Source organism: Bufo bufo, chromosome 3 (genome assembly GCF_905171765.1).
Source record: "Bufo bufo chromosome 3, aBufBuf1.1, whole genome shotgun sequence".
NCBI classification, from domain to species: domain Eukaryota; kingdom Metazoa; phylum Chordata; class Amphibia; order Anura; family Bufonidae; genus Bufo; species Bufo bufo.
In genome coordinates this window covers 460909960-460925520 of record NC_053391.1, presented here as the reverse complement: position 1 = coordinate 460925520, position 15561 = coordinate 460909960, and the positions used below count along the sequence as shown (strand labels likewise).

Genomic DNA, 15561 nt, shown 5'->3' with positions numbered 1-15561 from the left:
TTAATTTATATAGAAAAATTATCTCTAAAATATAATCCTGAATATTGTAGTTTCCACACTGGCCCTGAGACTTTCAATAAGGTGACACTTGCTGTTCTGTAGGGGTCACCTTTCCACAGTCATCTCATTATCATCACAGACAGGATTACAGTGAATAAAAACACTCTCCCAATGAGTCATCTCCAGACACCAGTTTCCTATGGTCCATGTGGCTCCTGTAAAGTATATCTGTGAATGCTGTCCACAGAGCAGAGAAGCAACTCATGTACAGAAAATATTTTTAAAAAAGATAACAGAACATAAAAATTAAAATTTAATTTAATTAAAATTAAAATATCTGCCTTGTGAAAATTGGTTGCAGCTTTCCCGAGAAAAAAAAAATACTCTGGAAATACTTTGGACTGAAGCCTGTATTGCAGGGGATCTAGTCTGTGGTATGTATCAAGGGGTGTGGTCTTGAATCTGTATTATGGTGGTGCCTCATCTGTGGTCTGTATTAAATGGATATCTACAAGCCTTAAATGCCCAATAGATGTGTCCCACCTCTGGGACCTGCTCCTATCTCAAGAACGAGACCCCTGTGCACACTGCAGTAAATTGAAAGGTGACCGCACATGTGCAGAGTAAAAGGGTAAAGGTTTTGTGCCAAAGAATAATTTTTATTCAAGGAATACATTATATATTTTTTGTGTTACTAGGGGCCAGCGATGCACGCTTTCTTTACTGCATCGCCGGCACCCTTCACAGGATGAGGAACAAGGACGCAAGCTGCATCCTCGTTCACATGACAACGGTGGGGCAGGGAGGACCCGGCCGCGCACACCTCCTCAGTGTGGCCGGCGTCCTCCATTCCCCAGGAGACAGGAGGCAGGGAAACTGAGCGCCGAGGTTGACCTGGAGGGACGGGTCACGTGACGCTGGCCACATCACATGACTCTATTACCTCCGGTATTTAACAGGCAGCCTGCTGGCCACAGGTTGCCTGTTATTGGGTCTGTATTACCTACCTGCTACGTTTGTGTTCTCTGCATTTTCTGACCTCGGCTTTCGTTCCTGACCTAGCTCCTGTTTATCCCCTGGTTTTTGTCTTGACCTCCTGGCTATTTGACCTCGGCTTGTTGTTTTACTCTCCTATTGTTTATTGCTTGTGTACTGACGTTCTCTCCTGGTATTGACCTCGGCTTGCTTCATCTTGCTTTTGTGTTTTGTGTGTCCTGTTGCTTGTCTATATTTCTCCCCTTCCCTACCATGCACTTACCCAGGTTAGGGACTGTCGTCCAGTTGTGCACCTTTACCTAGGACAGATCGTGCAAGTAGGCAGAGAGAAAGGTGTGGGTGGCAGTCAGGCGTGCACGCATCCCTATCCCCCTGTGACATTTTGGCTCTAGATATATAAAGCTTACATTTCTTACTAATCATTTATATGTACAGTAGTCTGTGATATATACTATGATTTTCAGAAATAGTGACTTACCTCCATGGAACATGGCTCGACTGCAGAGCTCTTTCCAATCCCCACCAGCTCCTAATAGGGCATCATATGCAATCATTGGTGCATCATGTCCTCTTCTTCCTCCACGGCCCTCTGAACTCCATTTCTTATATGTCTATATATTAAATGTCAGTACATGTTAAATTCCTCAACTTGCCTGAAATACTAACTCTTTATGATATAAATATTCTTTACAATGCAATCTGAAAGCACCATGTTATAGAACAGGATAACCAAACACATTGATATATAGTTTTGTGGGGAAAGATTCAGTAAAACCTGTAGTTTGTACATTTATACAATATCTTTGCTTTTTTCACTTTCTGTGAAGAACTATTGGCACAGGGAGGAGGTGTTATCAGTGACTGACTGCTATCTTTTATACAAACAATGCTATCAGTCACTTATAGCACCTCCCTCCTGTACCAACAGTTGTTAGAAAAAGCAAAAATATAAATGTAAAAATTAAAGGTTTTACTGAATTTTTTCCCACAAATATATATCAATCTGCTCGGGGGACCGGGAACTTAAAGTAGCCCTGGAAAAAATACTAAAAGTGGCCCCCTTTTGTAGTTGGGTCCAAATTAATGGAAGGCAGGGCCAGCAATACCATATTGTGGCACATTTTACCACTCCAACAGAGCCAACTACCACAGTCCATCATAAAATACTGCCCCAAAAATTATTTCCACTGACCGGCTGTGAGGAGGGCCCAGGCGGCCCCCTGGGCATCAGCCAACTGGGAAATTTCCATGTAAGGTCTATGGCCAATCCGCCCCTGACCTGCTCAGCTTTTCCTGCTCTATAACATGGTTTGAGTTGCATTTTGTGGTGACAGGTCCTCTGCCTATTTTAACACAACTGGTGACCGTTAATAAATCATCATGAAATGAACTTCCTATTTCAAAGTATTACATAATTCCCATAACGTTATAGGAAATATATATGCTGCTCCTCACTGCAGTCAAGCTAGTGGAGGATCGAAGGTTTTGGATCCCTGTCTGGAATACCCCTTCATAAAACAATTACAAAATTAACAGCCATACCTTGTCTCTCTCATCAGCATCATACTTATCAGGAAAATTGGGCTTGTTCATATTTTCTTCTTCTAGTTCTCTTTCTTCCAGATAAAATTGCCATTTAGCTTCAAAGTAGAACCAATGCTCTTGGTATTCTATATAAAATCAAATCCATCAATGTGGGTCAATAGGCAAGATTAATTATTAAGTATATACAAATAATATGTTTTATGCTTCAGAATATTATGAAGGACAGGGATGTAAAACTTCTGTACTATATTAGACCATCTGAATTATCATGGATTGCCTAATATTCTTATATAGTAGTATATCAGATACTGGTTCAATTAATAAGGAAACCAGAAAGGCTGACATTTAGGCCATCAGCTGTCACCGCCAGTTCTGTGAGAAGGTCTGTCAGACGTCCTTCTCTACCTCTTGCATGATGTTCTTTGTTTTGGTTTCACTTTGTCATCTCCTTTCCTTCTCCCATGTGTCACCTATTTAGACTAATCGTCTCCCTTTATATTCCCTCCCATACTGCCTCACTTTGCGGTTTATACTACTTCCTGGATGAAGGGTTCACTGCTGGAGGCTGCTGCTGTTTACTCAGATAAGTCTTTTCATGTATTGTGTTTCCGTGCTGGCTTGATTCTAGGTGACCCTGACTCCGTCCATATTAAGTGCAGGGAGCCGGTGGTCGTGTCCCCTCACTATTATAGGGTTTTCAGGTGTCACACAGTCTTAGGTACGTGGGCATGCAATCGTCTACCATTGAGACCCTTGCATGGGCATAGCAGTCAGGGAGAGCTCTTAGGCTTTTATAGGGCTCACCTATATGCTCCTTAGTTTGGGATCAAGCCAGTCGGACGTTTATTCATAAGTTCCAGCTATCTGCAACATCATCCGTGACATTATAAACCGCCGTAACCGTCTTAAGCATGGATCCAGTTTCAGCTTTGTTTGACCGCATGCAAGGTCTTTCGCTGGAGGTAGCAGATCTCCGTAAAACTGTGTCTCAGTTTCAGGTGACCGGTTCTACTGGCGTTCATGGAGTTTGTTCCGAGCCTAAGATCTCGCTTCCGGATACGTTCTCCGGGGTAGTGCGAATTTTGTTCACTTTAGAGAGGCTTGCAAACTCCATTTTTGCCTACTTCCCCATTCCTTGGTGATGAGGAGCAGAGGGTGGGGATCATCATCTCGCTGCTCAGGGATAACGCTCAGTCTTGAGCCTTTTTGCTGCCGGTGGGGCACGGCCCCTCCGATCGGTGGATGAATTTTTTTAGCCCTGGGGCAGATATATGATGACCCGGATCGTATTGCTATGGCTGAATCTAAACTGCATCTTTTATGCCAGGGTAAACAGTCCGCAGAGATATATTGTTCTGAATTTCGGAGATGGGCAGCTGATACTGGTTGGAATGATGCTGCACTCCGAAGTCAATTTTGCTATGTTCTTTTGGAAAGATCGAAAGATGCATTTGCTTTTCATGAGAGACCAGCCTCGTTAGAATTTGCCATGTCTCTAGCTGTTCGTATTGACAGGCGTCTTAAAGAGAGAGAGAGGAGACTACTCTTTCCTGTCATATTCAGCCCAAGGACAGTGGGGCTGTCTCATTCAGTGCGCAGGGGTCTCAGTCTCTCTCAATCCCCTCTGAGGAGGAGGCCATGCAGCTGGGCTTGCTTGCCTCTGATAGTAGAGGATTCAGCTTTCAGAGGAGGGTTTGTTTCTGTTGTGGGGGTATAAATCATTTGGCTAATGTTTGCCCCTCTAGGAGATTCATGGAGTTTTCTGAGGGTAATAAAAGAAAAACAAAAAGAAAAAAACCCTCTAAAAACTTTCCATTTGCTACTATTGGCAAGGTGGATGCGGAAATTGAAGGTTTGCCGTTTTGCTTGTAGTTCCTGTTTTCTCTACCAGCCAGGGTGGCGCTAGACAGCAAGAACATTGTTTGTGAGATTTTTGTTGATAGTGGAGCAGCTTTCAATCTCATTGATAATCAATTGCAATAACGCATGGTTTCCAGGTATGCACTTTGGAAAAGGATATACCTGTTTTTGCTATTGATTCCGCTCCACTTTCTCAAAGATCGTTAAAGGGCATAGTTCACAATATCCGTTTGACTGTGGGTGACACTCATGTTGAGGATATGTCATGTTTCATCCTAAGCAGATTACCTACTCCTCTAGTGTTGGGGCTACCTTGGCTCACTAAACATAACCCCACCATTGATGGCAAGCAAGGCAAATAAATGGTTGGGAAGACTGAGCACTCACCAGCTGGACCAAATAGAGACTGAAAACAGATGATATATAACAATAATATTTAATATTTAATAGCCCTATATTTAATCTAAATAGGTAAAATATATAATAAAACAATAATAGAACAATGGAATAAAATAGCTAAATGAATGAGACAATCACGTGCATTGGCGTGTAAAAGGACACAAAGTCTATATATACACCTGATATATAAACAGTAGTAAAATACCTAGATGTTGCAGGGACAATTATAAAAAGGGCAAATATTATCAATGAATAAAAAATATAAAAATATTCGATAGGTATTCGATAAATCGATAGTAAGTTCAATGAGGGATTCGCCAGAAGAAATGTTCGATAATTTAAAGGGTTTCTATCACTTCGTATGACATAATTAGCTTTCAGACACTAGCGATCCGCTAGTGTCTGCTCTGGCCAACCATCCTAATATAACAGCTTTTGGGGCAGCCGTTTTGCTAAAAAAATAACTTTTATAAATATGCTAATGAGCCTCTAGGTGCTATGTGGGCGTCATTAGCACCTAGAGGCTCCGTCTACCTTCATACACAGCCGCCGCCCAGCGCGTCCCTCCAGCCCGCCATCTCCTGCTGAATGCGATCCTCCGTGTGACGCAGCGGACGAATTCTCGCGCATGCGCCGTGCGCGGCTGTATTCGGCGCATGCGCAGTGAATGTCTGACCGCTTCCCTGCTCAGACATCTCCACTGCGCCTGCGCCGATGACGTCATAGTGCTCCAAGGAACAGGCGCAGTGGAGATGTCTGAGCAGGGAAGCGTCAGACATTCACTGCGCATGCGCCGAATACAGCCGCGCACGGCGCATGCGCGAGAATTCGTCCGCTGCGTCACACGGAGGATCGCATTCAGCAGGAGATGGGCGGGCTGGGGGGACGCGCTGGGCAGTGGCTGTGTATGAAGGTAGACGGAGCCTCTAGGTGCTAATGACGCCCACATAGCACCTAGAGGCTCATTAGCATATTTATTAAAGTTATTTTTTTAGCAAAACGGCTGCCCCAAAGCTGTTATATTAGGATGGTTGGCCAGAGCAGACACTAGCGGATCGCTAGTGTCTGAGAGCTAATTATGTCATACGAAGTGATAGAAACCCTTTAAAACAGATAGATTGTATCCGTTATTTGAAAAAATCTGTTCAATTATTCATTTTTTCAAATACTGATACAATGGATCTGTTTAAATTATCGAACATTTCTTCTGGCGAATCCCTCATTGAACTTACTATCAATTTATCGAATACCTATCGAATATTTTTATATTTTTTATTCATCGATAATTTTTGCCCTTTTTATAATTGTCCCTGCAACATCTAGGTATTTTACTACTGTTTATATATCAGGTGTATTTATAGACTTTGTGTCCTTTTACACTCCAATGCACATGATTGTCTCATTCATTTAGCTATTTTTTCCATTGTTCTATTATTGTTTTATTATATATTTTTACCTATTTAGAGTAAATATAGGGCTATTAAATATTAAATATTATTGTTATATATCATCTGTTTTCAGTCTCTATTTGGTCCAGCTGGTGAGTGCTCAGTCTTTCCTATATTTTCTACATTTATCTTCATTTATGACTGGGTGAGTCATTCCAGACTTAGTAGCACCCATTCCACAACCATATACAGAGTGAGCCACCATACCTTCAATTAATAAATGGTTGGAGTGAGTTTTGCAGAGAGAATTGCCTCACAGCGTCTCTTTGAGAGGTTTCTACCAAGACTGTACCATCTTTTCTCTCAGAATTTTCCGATGTGTTTTCCGAGAGTGGTGTCCAGGAGTTGCCCGGGAGTACGACTGCCCTATTAATCTCATCCCAGGCGCCAAGCTGCCAAAATCACGATTATACAATCTCTCCCAACCTGAAAGAGTCGCTATGCGTACTTATATCTCTGAGAGCCTGAGAAAGGGTGTCACGACCATGGTTGTGGTCGTGACTTCTTGGTTCGCATGCAGTTGTCAGCGGTTTGTTTTATGTTGTCAACCACAGGTGTGGGCTCTGTATCTTGCCTCACGTGTGGTTGCCATTGGCAACATAAGGTTGTTGGCAGTGGAGCAGCCTGAGCGGTTGCTAGGCGCTCACTGTCACGACATGTGGTTGCCTCTGGCAATGTGTGGTTTTAGTGTTCACTTTCTATGTTTGGTATGAGGGAGTTTGTGGTGTGTACACTTCCCCTTTAAGTGACACTTACCTTGTTTGGTGATGGAAGGGTTAACCCCTTTCCTAGTGTGTGTGTGGGTGTGGCCGCTTGGGCTATTTAGCTTCCTGCTGGAAGGCAGTTGTTGATGGTACTTCAGCCATGCGGTTTGCTGGAGTCATCCTCCTGGTTCATATACCATCTTTCCAGTAAGGGCCACCCTTGCGTTCATAAAAAAGAATGTCTGATGTTAAGTTGATGTTTTTATGCTCTTGATATTTATTGCAGCTATGGATGTCCTGGTTACCTGTGTGTTTTGATGTGTGTGCTGTCTCCCTAGTGTTTGTGTGGACAGCGTATTTGAGCACGGGTTCCAGTCAGCTAGGCTGTGGCAGGTTAGTGTGGAACTGCTTGGTTCACCTGTCATATCCATATGTCTGTTTATGTTCCCCTTCTCTTTGTAGCTTGGCCAGTAAGACTCCTGTTCGTCCGTGCCTAGGAGGAACAGGTCGTCTTACCCTGCTCCTAGTTCAGGGCCACCCTGAGGGCTAGTAGGGACCCCAAGGTTCCGGTGTATGAGCCCTCCTACCATCAGGGTCAGCTCATACAGCTAGGAGTCAGGGTCAGAATTAGGGACGTGATAGGAGGTGACCTGCTCCCTAGTTCTGTCGTACTGGCCGAGCAGCGACTACATCTTCTGGCATCGCACGGCTGAGGGTTTCCCCCATCCCAGCTGTGACAAAGGGACACATCCGACCCTCGAAGTCACCTGTTGCCGCAGGTTTTTTTTTGTTAAGAAAAAGATGGTTCTTTAAGACCTTGTCTGGATTTCAGGGAGCTGAACCGTATCACAATTCGTGACCCATATCTGCTTCCTCTGATCCCGGACCTGTTTAACCAGATTGTTGAGGCTAAAGTTTTTTCTAAGTTGGATTTAAGAGGGGCATACAACCAAGTCAGGGTCAGGGAAGGGGACGAATGGAAGATGGCCTTCAATACCACTGAGGGTCATTTCGAGAATTTGGTTATGCCCTTTGGTTTGATGAATGCTCTGGCCGTCTTCCAACATTTTGTGAATAGCATTTTTTATCATTTAATGTGGAAATTTGTACTGGTGTATCTAGATGACATTTTGATTTTTTCTCCTGATTTCAAGACTCATCGGGACCACCTACGTCAGGTCTTGCTGATTCTGCGGGAGAATAAATTGTATGCTAAACTGAAAAATGTGTGTTTGCGGTTCCAGGGATTCCATTTCTTGGTTTTCTTCTCTCCGCTTCTGGTTTTCGCATGGACCCTGAGAAGGTCCGCGCTGTGCTTGATTGGTTAGAGGGAGCCAGACACCCTATTACCGTGTTTACCGACCATAAGAATCTGGCCTACTTGGAATCGACCAAGCGTCTGAACCCGAGACAGGCCAGATGGTCTTTGTTCTTTTCTAGGTTTAATTTTGTTGTCACGTTCCGCCCTGGGGTTAAAAATGTGAAGGCAGATGCCCTGTCACGTTGTTTTCTGGGAGGGGGGAACTTTGAAGACCCGGGTCCCATTTTGGCTGAAGGGGTGGTCGTCTCTGCTCTTTATCCTGATTTGGAGGCAGAGGTTCAGGCAGCCCAGGCAGAGGCTCCTGATCTTTGTCGTCCTGGGAGGTTGCTTGTGCCTCTTGCTTTACGACACAAGGTTTTTAAGGAGCACCACGATACTGTCCTTGCTGGGCACCCGGGGAGTAGAGCCACAGTGGATCTCATTGCTCGGAGATACTGGTGGCCGGCTCTTCGTAAGTTTATTCATAAGTTCCAGCTATCTGCAACATCATCTGTGACATCAGCACACCTTAACACAACAGTCAGTCTCCTTTTCTATTTACAGTTGATATAGGTCCTGTAATTTTATCTGTATTCTAAAAGTCATAGGAAATAGTAATACAGTACAGACCAAAAGTTTGGACACACCTTCTCATTCAAAGAGTTTTCTTTATTTTCATGACTATGAAGGCATCAAAATTATGAATTAACACATGTGGAATTATATACATAACAAACAACTGAAAATATGTCATATTCTAGGTTCTTCAAATTAGCCACCTTTTGCTTTGATTACTGCTTTGCACACTCTTGGCATTCTCTTGATGAGCTTCAAGAGGTAGTCCCCTGAAATGGTCTTCCAACAGTCTTGAAGGAGTTCCCAGAGGTGCTTAGCACTTGTTGGCCCTTTTGCCTTCACTCTGCGGTCCAGCTCACTCCAAAACCATCTCGATTGGGTTCAGGCCCGGTGACTGTGGAGGCCAGGTAATCTGGCGCAGCACCCCATCACTCTCCTTCATGGTCAAATAGCCCTTACTTTCAACGTTTTCCCAATTTTTCGGCTGGCTGACTGACTGACCTTCATTTCTTAAAGTAATGATGGCCACTCGTTTTTCTTAGCTGCTTTTTTCTTGCCATAATACAAATTCTAACAGTCTATTCAGTAGAACTATCAGCTGTGTATCCACCTGACTTCTCCTCAACGCAACTGATGGTCCCAACCCCATTTATAAGGCAAGAAATCCCACTTATTAAACCTGACAGGGCACACCTGTGAAGTGAAAACCATTTCAGGGGACTACCTCTTGAAGCTCATCAAGAGAATGCCAAGAGTGTGCAAAGCAGTAATCAAAGCAAAAGGTGGCTACTTTGAAGAACCTAGAATATGACATATTTTCAGTTGTTTCACACTTGTTTGTTATGTATATAATTCCACATGTGTTAATTCATAGTTTTGATGCCTTCATAGTCATGAAAATAAAGAAAACTCTTTGAATGAGAAGGTGTGTCCAAACTTTTGGTCTGTACTGTATATATGTCATATGATCAGTGTATGGTAGTGTTATGCAATACCTTACCACAGTACCTATTTGCATTAACAGGCCATTTATTTCCATGAACACCTCGTCAAATATGATGGCAACTGAATTACCTTTCATATGCTACTAGATGTGACTATACTGCTAACTCTACCTATGCTGCTAAATCTGCATATGTTGCCTCAAACCCTAGAGATTGTATTCTGTTTATCCTGCACCCTTTCAATTCTCCCAACCATCCAATTTATCTCGCCATGCTACCTCTAAATTGTAATGCCCTATTCATGTAATCTCGATAGGAATGAGACCTGTTTTTTCAGGGTGATGCCAATCAAGGAACATTTATGGTCAGACACAATGCTACCATCCATATTCATGGCATAGTTTAATTTATGTCAAATGCAATTCCAGACAATTAGTCAATAAACACAGCAGAACTATGATGTTTAAATATCCACTTTATAACCATCAGACGTTTCGGTCCCTCCAAACCTTCTTCAATGGTATATCTTGTTGCTCCATGTGAAACTACATGTTAGCCTGGACTGTCCACATAGGATTTGAGCTTCATGGTTTGGGTTTCCATGCAATCACCATTGAAGCAATGGAAATACATTATCTGCTGCGATATGTTCAGTATATGGACCGGAAGATATCCTGGCCCATGCGCACAACATAGCCATGGGGCTCTTTACCAAAAGAGTGACCTTTTGGTATGTGCTAGTACACTCATTTTCATTTATAGTAAAACTATTATTCTTATTATTCTTAAATATCAATAAAAAATATTCCCCATATTAGGTAATTTTTGTAACATGGGGGTCTTTGTATAACATATGGCACTATATGCCCTACAAACGCATATGCCTGGGCTTTACATTCAGCACATATGCCCATATTCAATGCATATGCTTATATCTTACCTGCCATATGACGAATGGTTTTCTTACAGTATTCTTCAGCCATTGGAATGACCTTAAGCATATCTCTTCCCCATTGAGCCAAAGGCTTTCCTTGTATTGCATAAGAAGCAAACAAAGCACTGCAGAGCGAACCCAGAAATCCTGCATGTTTGAATATATAAATGAATCACTAAGTACTGAGATATATGATGTGACAGAGCAAAAATAAAGGTATGCATAGCTGTAGGTACATAAATACACTGCTCAAAAAAATAAGGGAACACAAAAATAACACATCCTAGATCTGAATTAATTAAATATTCTTCTGAAATACTTTGTTCTTTACATAGTTGAATGTGCTGACAACAAAATCACACAAAATTAAAAAATGGAAATCACATTTTTCAACCCATGGATGTCTGGATTTGGAGTCACACTCAAAATTAAAGTGGAAAAACACACTACAGGCTGATCCAACTTTGATGTAATGTCCTTAAAACAAGTCAAATGAGGCTCAGTAGTGTGTGTGGCCTCCATGTGCCTGTATGACCTCCCTACAACGCTGTGCATGCTCCTGATGAGGTGGCGGACGGTCTCCTGAGGGATCTCCTCCCAGACCTCGACTAAAGCATCTGCCAACTCCTGGACAGTCAGTGGTGCAACGTGATGTTGGTGGATACAGCGAGACATGATGTCCCAGATGTGCTCAATTGGATTCAGGTCTGGGGAACGGGCGGGCCAGTCCATAGCATCAATGCCTTCGTCTTGCAGAAACTGCTGACACACTCCAGCCACATGAGGTCTAGCATTGTCTTGCATTAGGAGGAACCCAGGGCCAACCGCACCAGCATATGGTCTCACAAGGGGTCTGAGGATCTCATCTCGGTACCTAATGGCAGTCAGGCTACCTCTGGCGAGCACATGGAGGGCTGTGCAGCCCTCCAAAGAAATGCCACCCCACACCATTACTGACCCAATGCCAAACCGGTCATGCTGGAGGATGTTGCAGGCAGCAGAACGTTCTCCACGGCGTCTCAAGACTCTGTCACGTCTGTCACATGTGCTCAGTGTGAACCTGCTTTCATCTGTGAAGAGCACAGGGCGCCAGTGGCGAATTTTCCAATCTTGGTGTTCTCTGGCAAATGCCAAACGTCCTGCACGGTGTTGGGCTGTAAGCACAACCCCCACCTGTGGACGTCGGGCCCTCATATCACCCTCATGGAGTCTGTTTCTGACCGTTTGAGCAGACACATGCACATTTGTGGCCTGCTGGAGGTCATTTTGCAGGGCTCTGGCAGTGCTCCTCCTTGCACAAAGGCGGAGGTAGCGGTCCTGCTGCTGGGTTGTTGCCCTCCTACGGCCTCCTCGATGTCTCCTGATGTACTGGCCTGTCTCCTGGTAGCGCCTCCATGCTCTGGACACTACGCTGACAGACACAGCAACCTTCTTGCCACAGCTCGCATTGATGTGCCATCCTGGATAAGCTGCACTACCTGAGCCACTTGTGTGGGTTGTAGACTCCGTCTCATGCTACCACTAGAGTGAAAGCACCGCCAGCATTCAAAAGTGACCAAAACATCAGCCAGGAAGCATAGGAACTGAGAAGTGGTCTGCGGTCACCACCTGCAGAACCACTCCTTTATTGGGGGTGTCTTGCTAATTGCCTATAATTTCCACCTGTTGTCTATCCCATTTGCACAACAGCATGTGAAATTGATTGTCACTCAGTGTTGCTTCCTAAGTGGACAGTTTGATTTCACAGAAGTGTGATTGACTTGGAGTTACATTGTGTTGTTTAAGTGTTCCCTTTATTTTTTTGAGCAGTGGTATAATCTATTTACTCATCTGTCTAGGTTGAACCAGTATGATTAGGAATATACACTAATGTAGCTTTGAATTTATCGCTGACTTGACACTATGCCAATGAGACATTAGGAGATGGGCACTCAGGTATGTGACTACTTAATGTCTTAGAATTTAGGGATGTGGTTGGTGTTATGCCCAGAACATGTTCTGTGGAGCTATGCCAAGCATGAAAATGGAACAGTGGAATTGACCCTAGCAATGGATCAGTCAGCGCATGATATTCTCTAAACTACATTAGAAAATATAAAAAATACTTTTGTGGCGTATATCTGGTGCAGATTCTATTGCACGCCACGGTGCGGCAGAATCTGTGAATACAGTGGGCAAGGCATGGATGGGGACGGGTCAGCAGGCCCATCTCATTCATCATTTTTTACGCCTGATTTAGGTGTAGAAAATGGTCTAAATGTAAGACAACAAGGAAGCTGTCTTATATTTATAATCGGCACTGGATGCTCCAAAGTTATGTAGAGGCCCGGCGCCTCTACATAACTTCGGCGATCCACTGCCAGCTATAGGGCTTTTTAAGACCAGTGTCTAAAATGCCAGTCTTAATAATGTGCCCCACAGTTGCTATAAAAACACACAATACTTTACTTTGCACTGTATTTTTCTTAATAGAAGATAAGGGGAAAGGCAACTGTTTAAAGCTGTCTGTGTTGTTGAGGTTGTACCCCAAAATAGTTTTGATCTAGGTGACAGATAGGTGGCTTATGACTCCTGAACATAGCTTTGGAATCTGCCACTCCGAGACAGGTGTCTGCAGTCACAGGTTCCATTATGAAGCCCTGTTATGGCAGTTCTAGGAATGTGCTGGCGCCAGTGTTGTGCTGCATTGATCATGGGAAGGGGCTAGACACCTTAGATATAGGACTCGTTTTTTGGCACCGGTTAGTTGGGTGTATGCCTGATGTGGGACTCAACCCAGAAATAGAGAGTCAGTGCCGCTAACGAGTAAGCACATGGCTGAAATAGCAGATAGGCCAGAGAAAGAGTACTTGCTGAGCATGACTAAGTGAGATTGCCCATTAAGAGCTTTGCAATACAGCTAAGTACTGATGCCATGTTCCAGATGCACTGACGGTACAGGAATACCTATGCCTTGGAACCGGCAGGGTCGCCTGGACCTCCCTGGATGCCTGAGCCCCCAGCAGGAGGACCCTGAGCTGCTTGAGTGGAGATTTCAAATGGGAGTGGTAATGCCCTAGAGAGTGAGAGTACAAAATAGTGATGGGGTCTAAGCTGAGCTGTTGCTGATAAGTACGAGAGCCCCAAAGATTGTGTTCATTATCTTCTATGACAGTGCTCAAAGTGCCAAAGAACAGGAGCTGAGAGAGGGATCTAAGCTCCCTTGCAACACTAACCCAAGGCCATGAATACAAGTGCCATCTCTTAGTGCACTAAGTAACCTAGTGCTGTGTCAAGCATCATTCCTGTAGAGTCGATCCTCAACTCAAAGACTCTTGTCGAAGCAGGCCACACACAGTTAGAGACTATATTTATATATTTTCCCTGCTCTGCAGAAGAACAGTAAAGAACTGCACCCCAGATAGTGATTAACTGTTCAAGCTTGTGCCTCCTGGTGACATTCATAATAAAGCTTAATTTGCTCTTACCACTTCCGTGCCCACAACATTTAGTCAGGGTTCCAGGCTGGCAAAGCACCCGCATCATATTAACACTCACTTTCTTAAGAATCCTGTTAACTTAAAGGGAACCTGTCACCTGGATTTTGTGTATAGTGCTGAGGACATGGGTTGCTAGATGGCCTCTAGCACATCCGCAATACCCAGTCCCCTAGCTCTGTATGCTTTTATTGTGTAAAAAAAACGATTTGATACATATGCAAATTAACCTGAGATGAGTCAGAGCTTGAAAATATGACTCTTCTCTGGTCACACAAGTAAGATATGACTCTTTTATGTTAATTTGCATATGTATCAAATCGTTTTTTTACACAATAAAAGCACACAGAGCTATGGGGACTGGGTATTGCGGATGTGCTAGTGGCCATCTAGCAACCCATGTCCTCAGCTCTATACCCAAAATCCAGGTGACAGGTTCCCTTTAAGAATTTTAATATGCAGTAAATTGTGCTTAGTTATACCTACATATGATGTTGGCTGCCATCTCTAGAACAAATCTTGTCAACAGACTCGGCTCACTTTTTAATGGTTTACAGTTGCAAGAAAAAGTATGTGAACCCTTTAGAATGATATGTTTTTCTGCATAAATTGGTCAAAAAAATGTGATCTGATCTTCATCTAAGTCACAACAATAGACAATCACAGTCTGCTTAAACTAATAACACAAAAATAATTAAATGTTAACATGTTTTTATTGAACACACCATGTAAACATTCACAGTGCAGGTGGAAAAAGTATGTCAACCCCTAGACTAATCACATCTTCAAGAGCTAATTGGAGTGAGGCGTCAGCCAACTGGAGTCCAATCAATGAGATGAGATTGGAGGTGTTGGTTACAGCTGCCCAGCCCTATAAAAAAACAAGAAGCGTTGTGTGAATGATGCCTCGCACAAAAGAGCTCTTAGAAGACCTACGATTAAGAATTGTTGACTTACATAAAGCTGGAAAGGGTTATAAAAGGATCTCCAAAAGCCTTGCTGTTCATCAGTCCACGGTAAGACAAATTGTCTGTAAATTGAGAAAGTTCAGCACTGCTGCTACTCTCCCTAGGAGTGGCCGTCCTGTAAAGATGACTGGAAGAGCACAGCGCAGACTGCTCAATGAGGTGAAGAAGAATCCTAGAGTGTCAGCTAAAGACTTACAAAAGTCTCTGGCATATGCTAACATCCCTGATAGCGAATCTACGATACGTAAAACACTAAACAAGAATGGATTTCATGGGAGGATACCACAGAGGAAGCCACTGCTGTCCAAAAAAAACATTGCTGCACGTTTACAGTTTGCACAAGAGCACCTGGATGTTCCACAGCAGTACTGGCAAAATATTCTGTGGACAGATGAAACCAAAGTTGATTTA

At 43.4% G+C, this 15561-nt stretch overlaps 1 protein-coding gene across 1 annotated transcript in view; it reads right to left on the bottom strand.

The window, feature by feature from the left end:
* Positions 1–15561, bottom strand: part of ADPRHL1 (ADP-ribosylhydrolase like 1) — a 56638-nt gene that overhangs the window by 5137 nt on the left and 35940 nt on the right. The window contains 3 exon segments of the mRNA XM_040425178.1: positions 1475–1607; positions 2539–2666; positions 10713–10853. Of these exon segments, the coding sequence (XP_040281112.1) occupies positions 1475–1607; positions 2539–2666; positions 10713–10853 (402 nt within the window).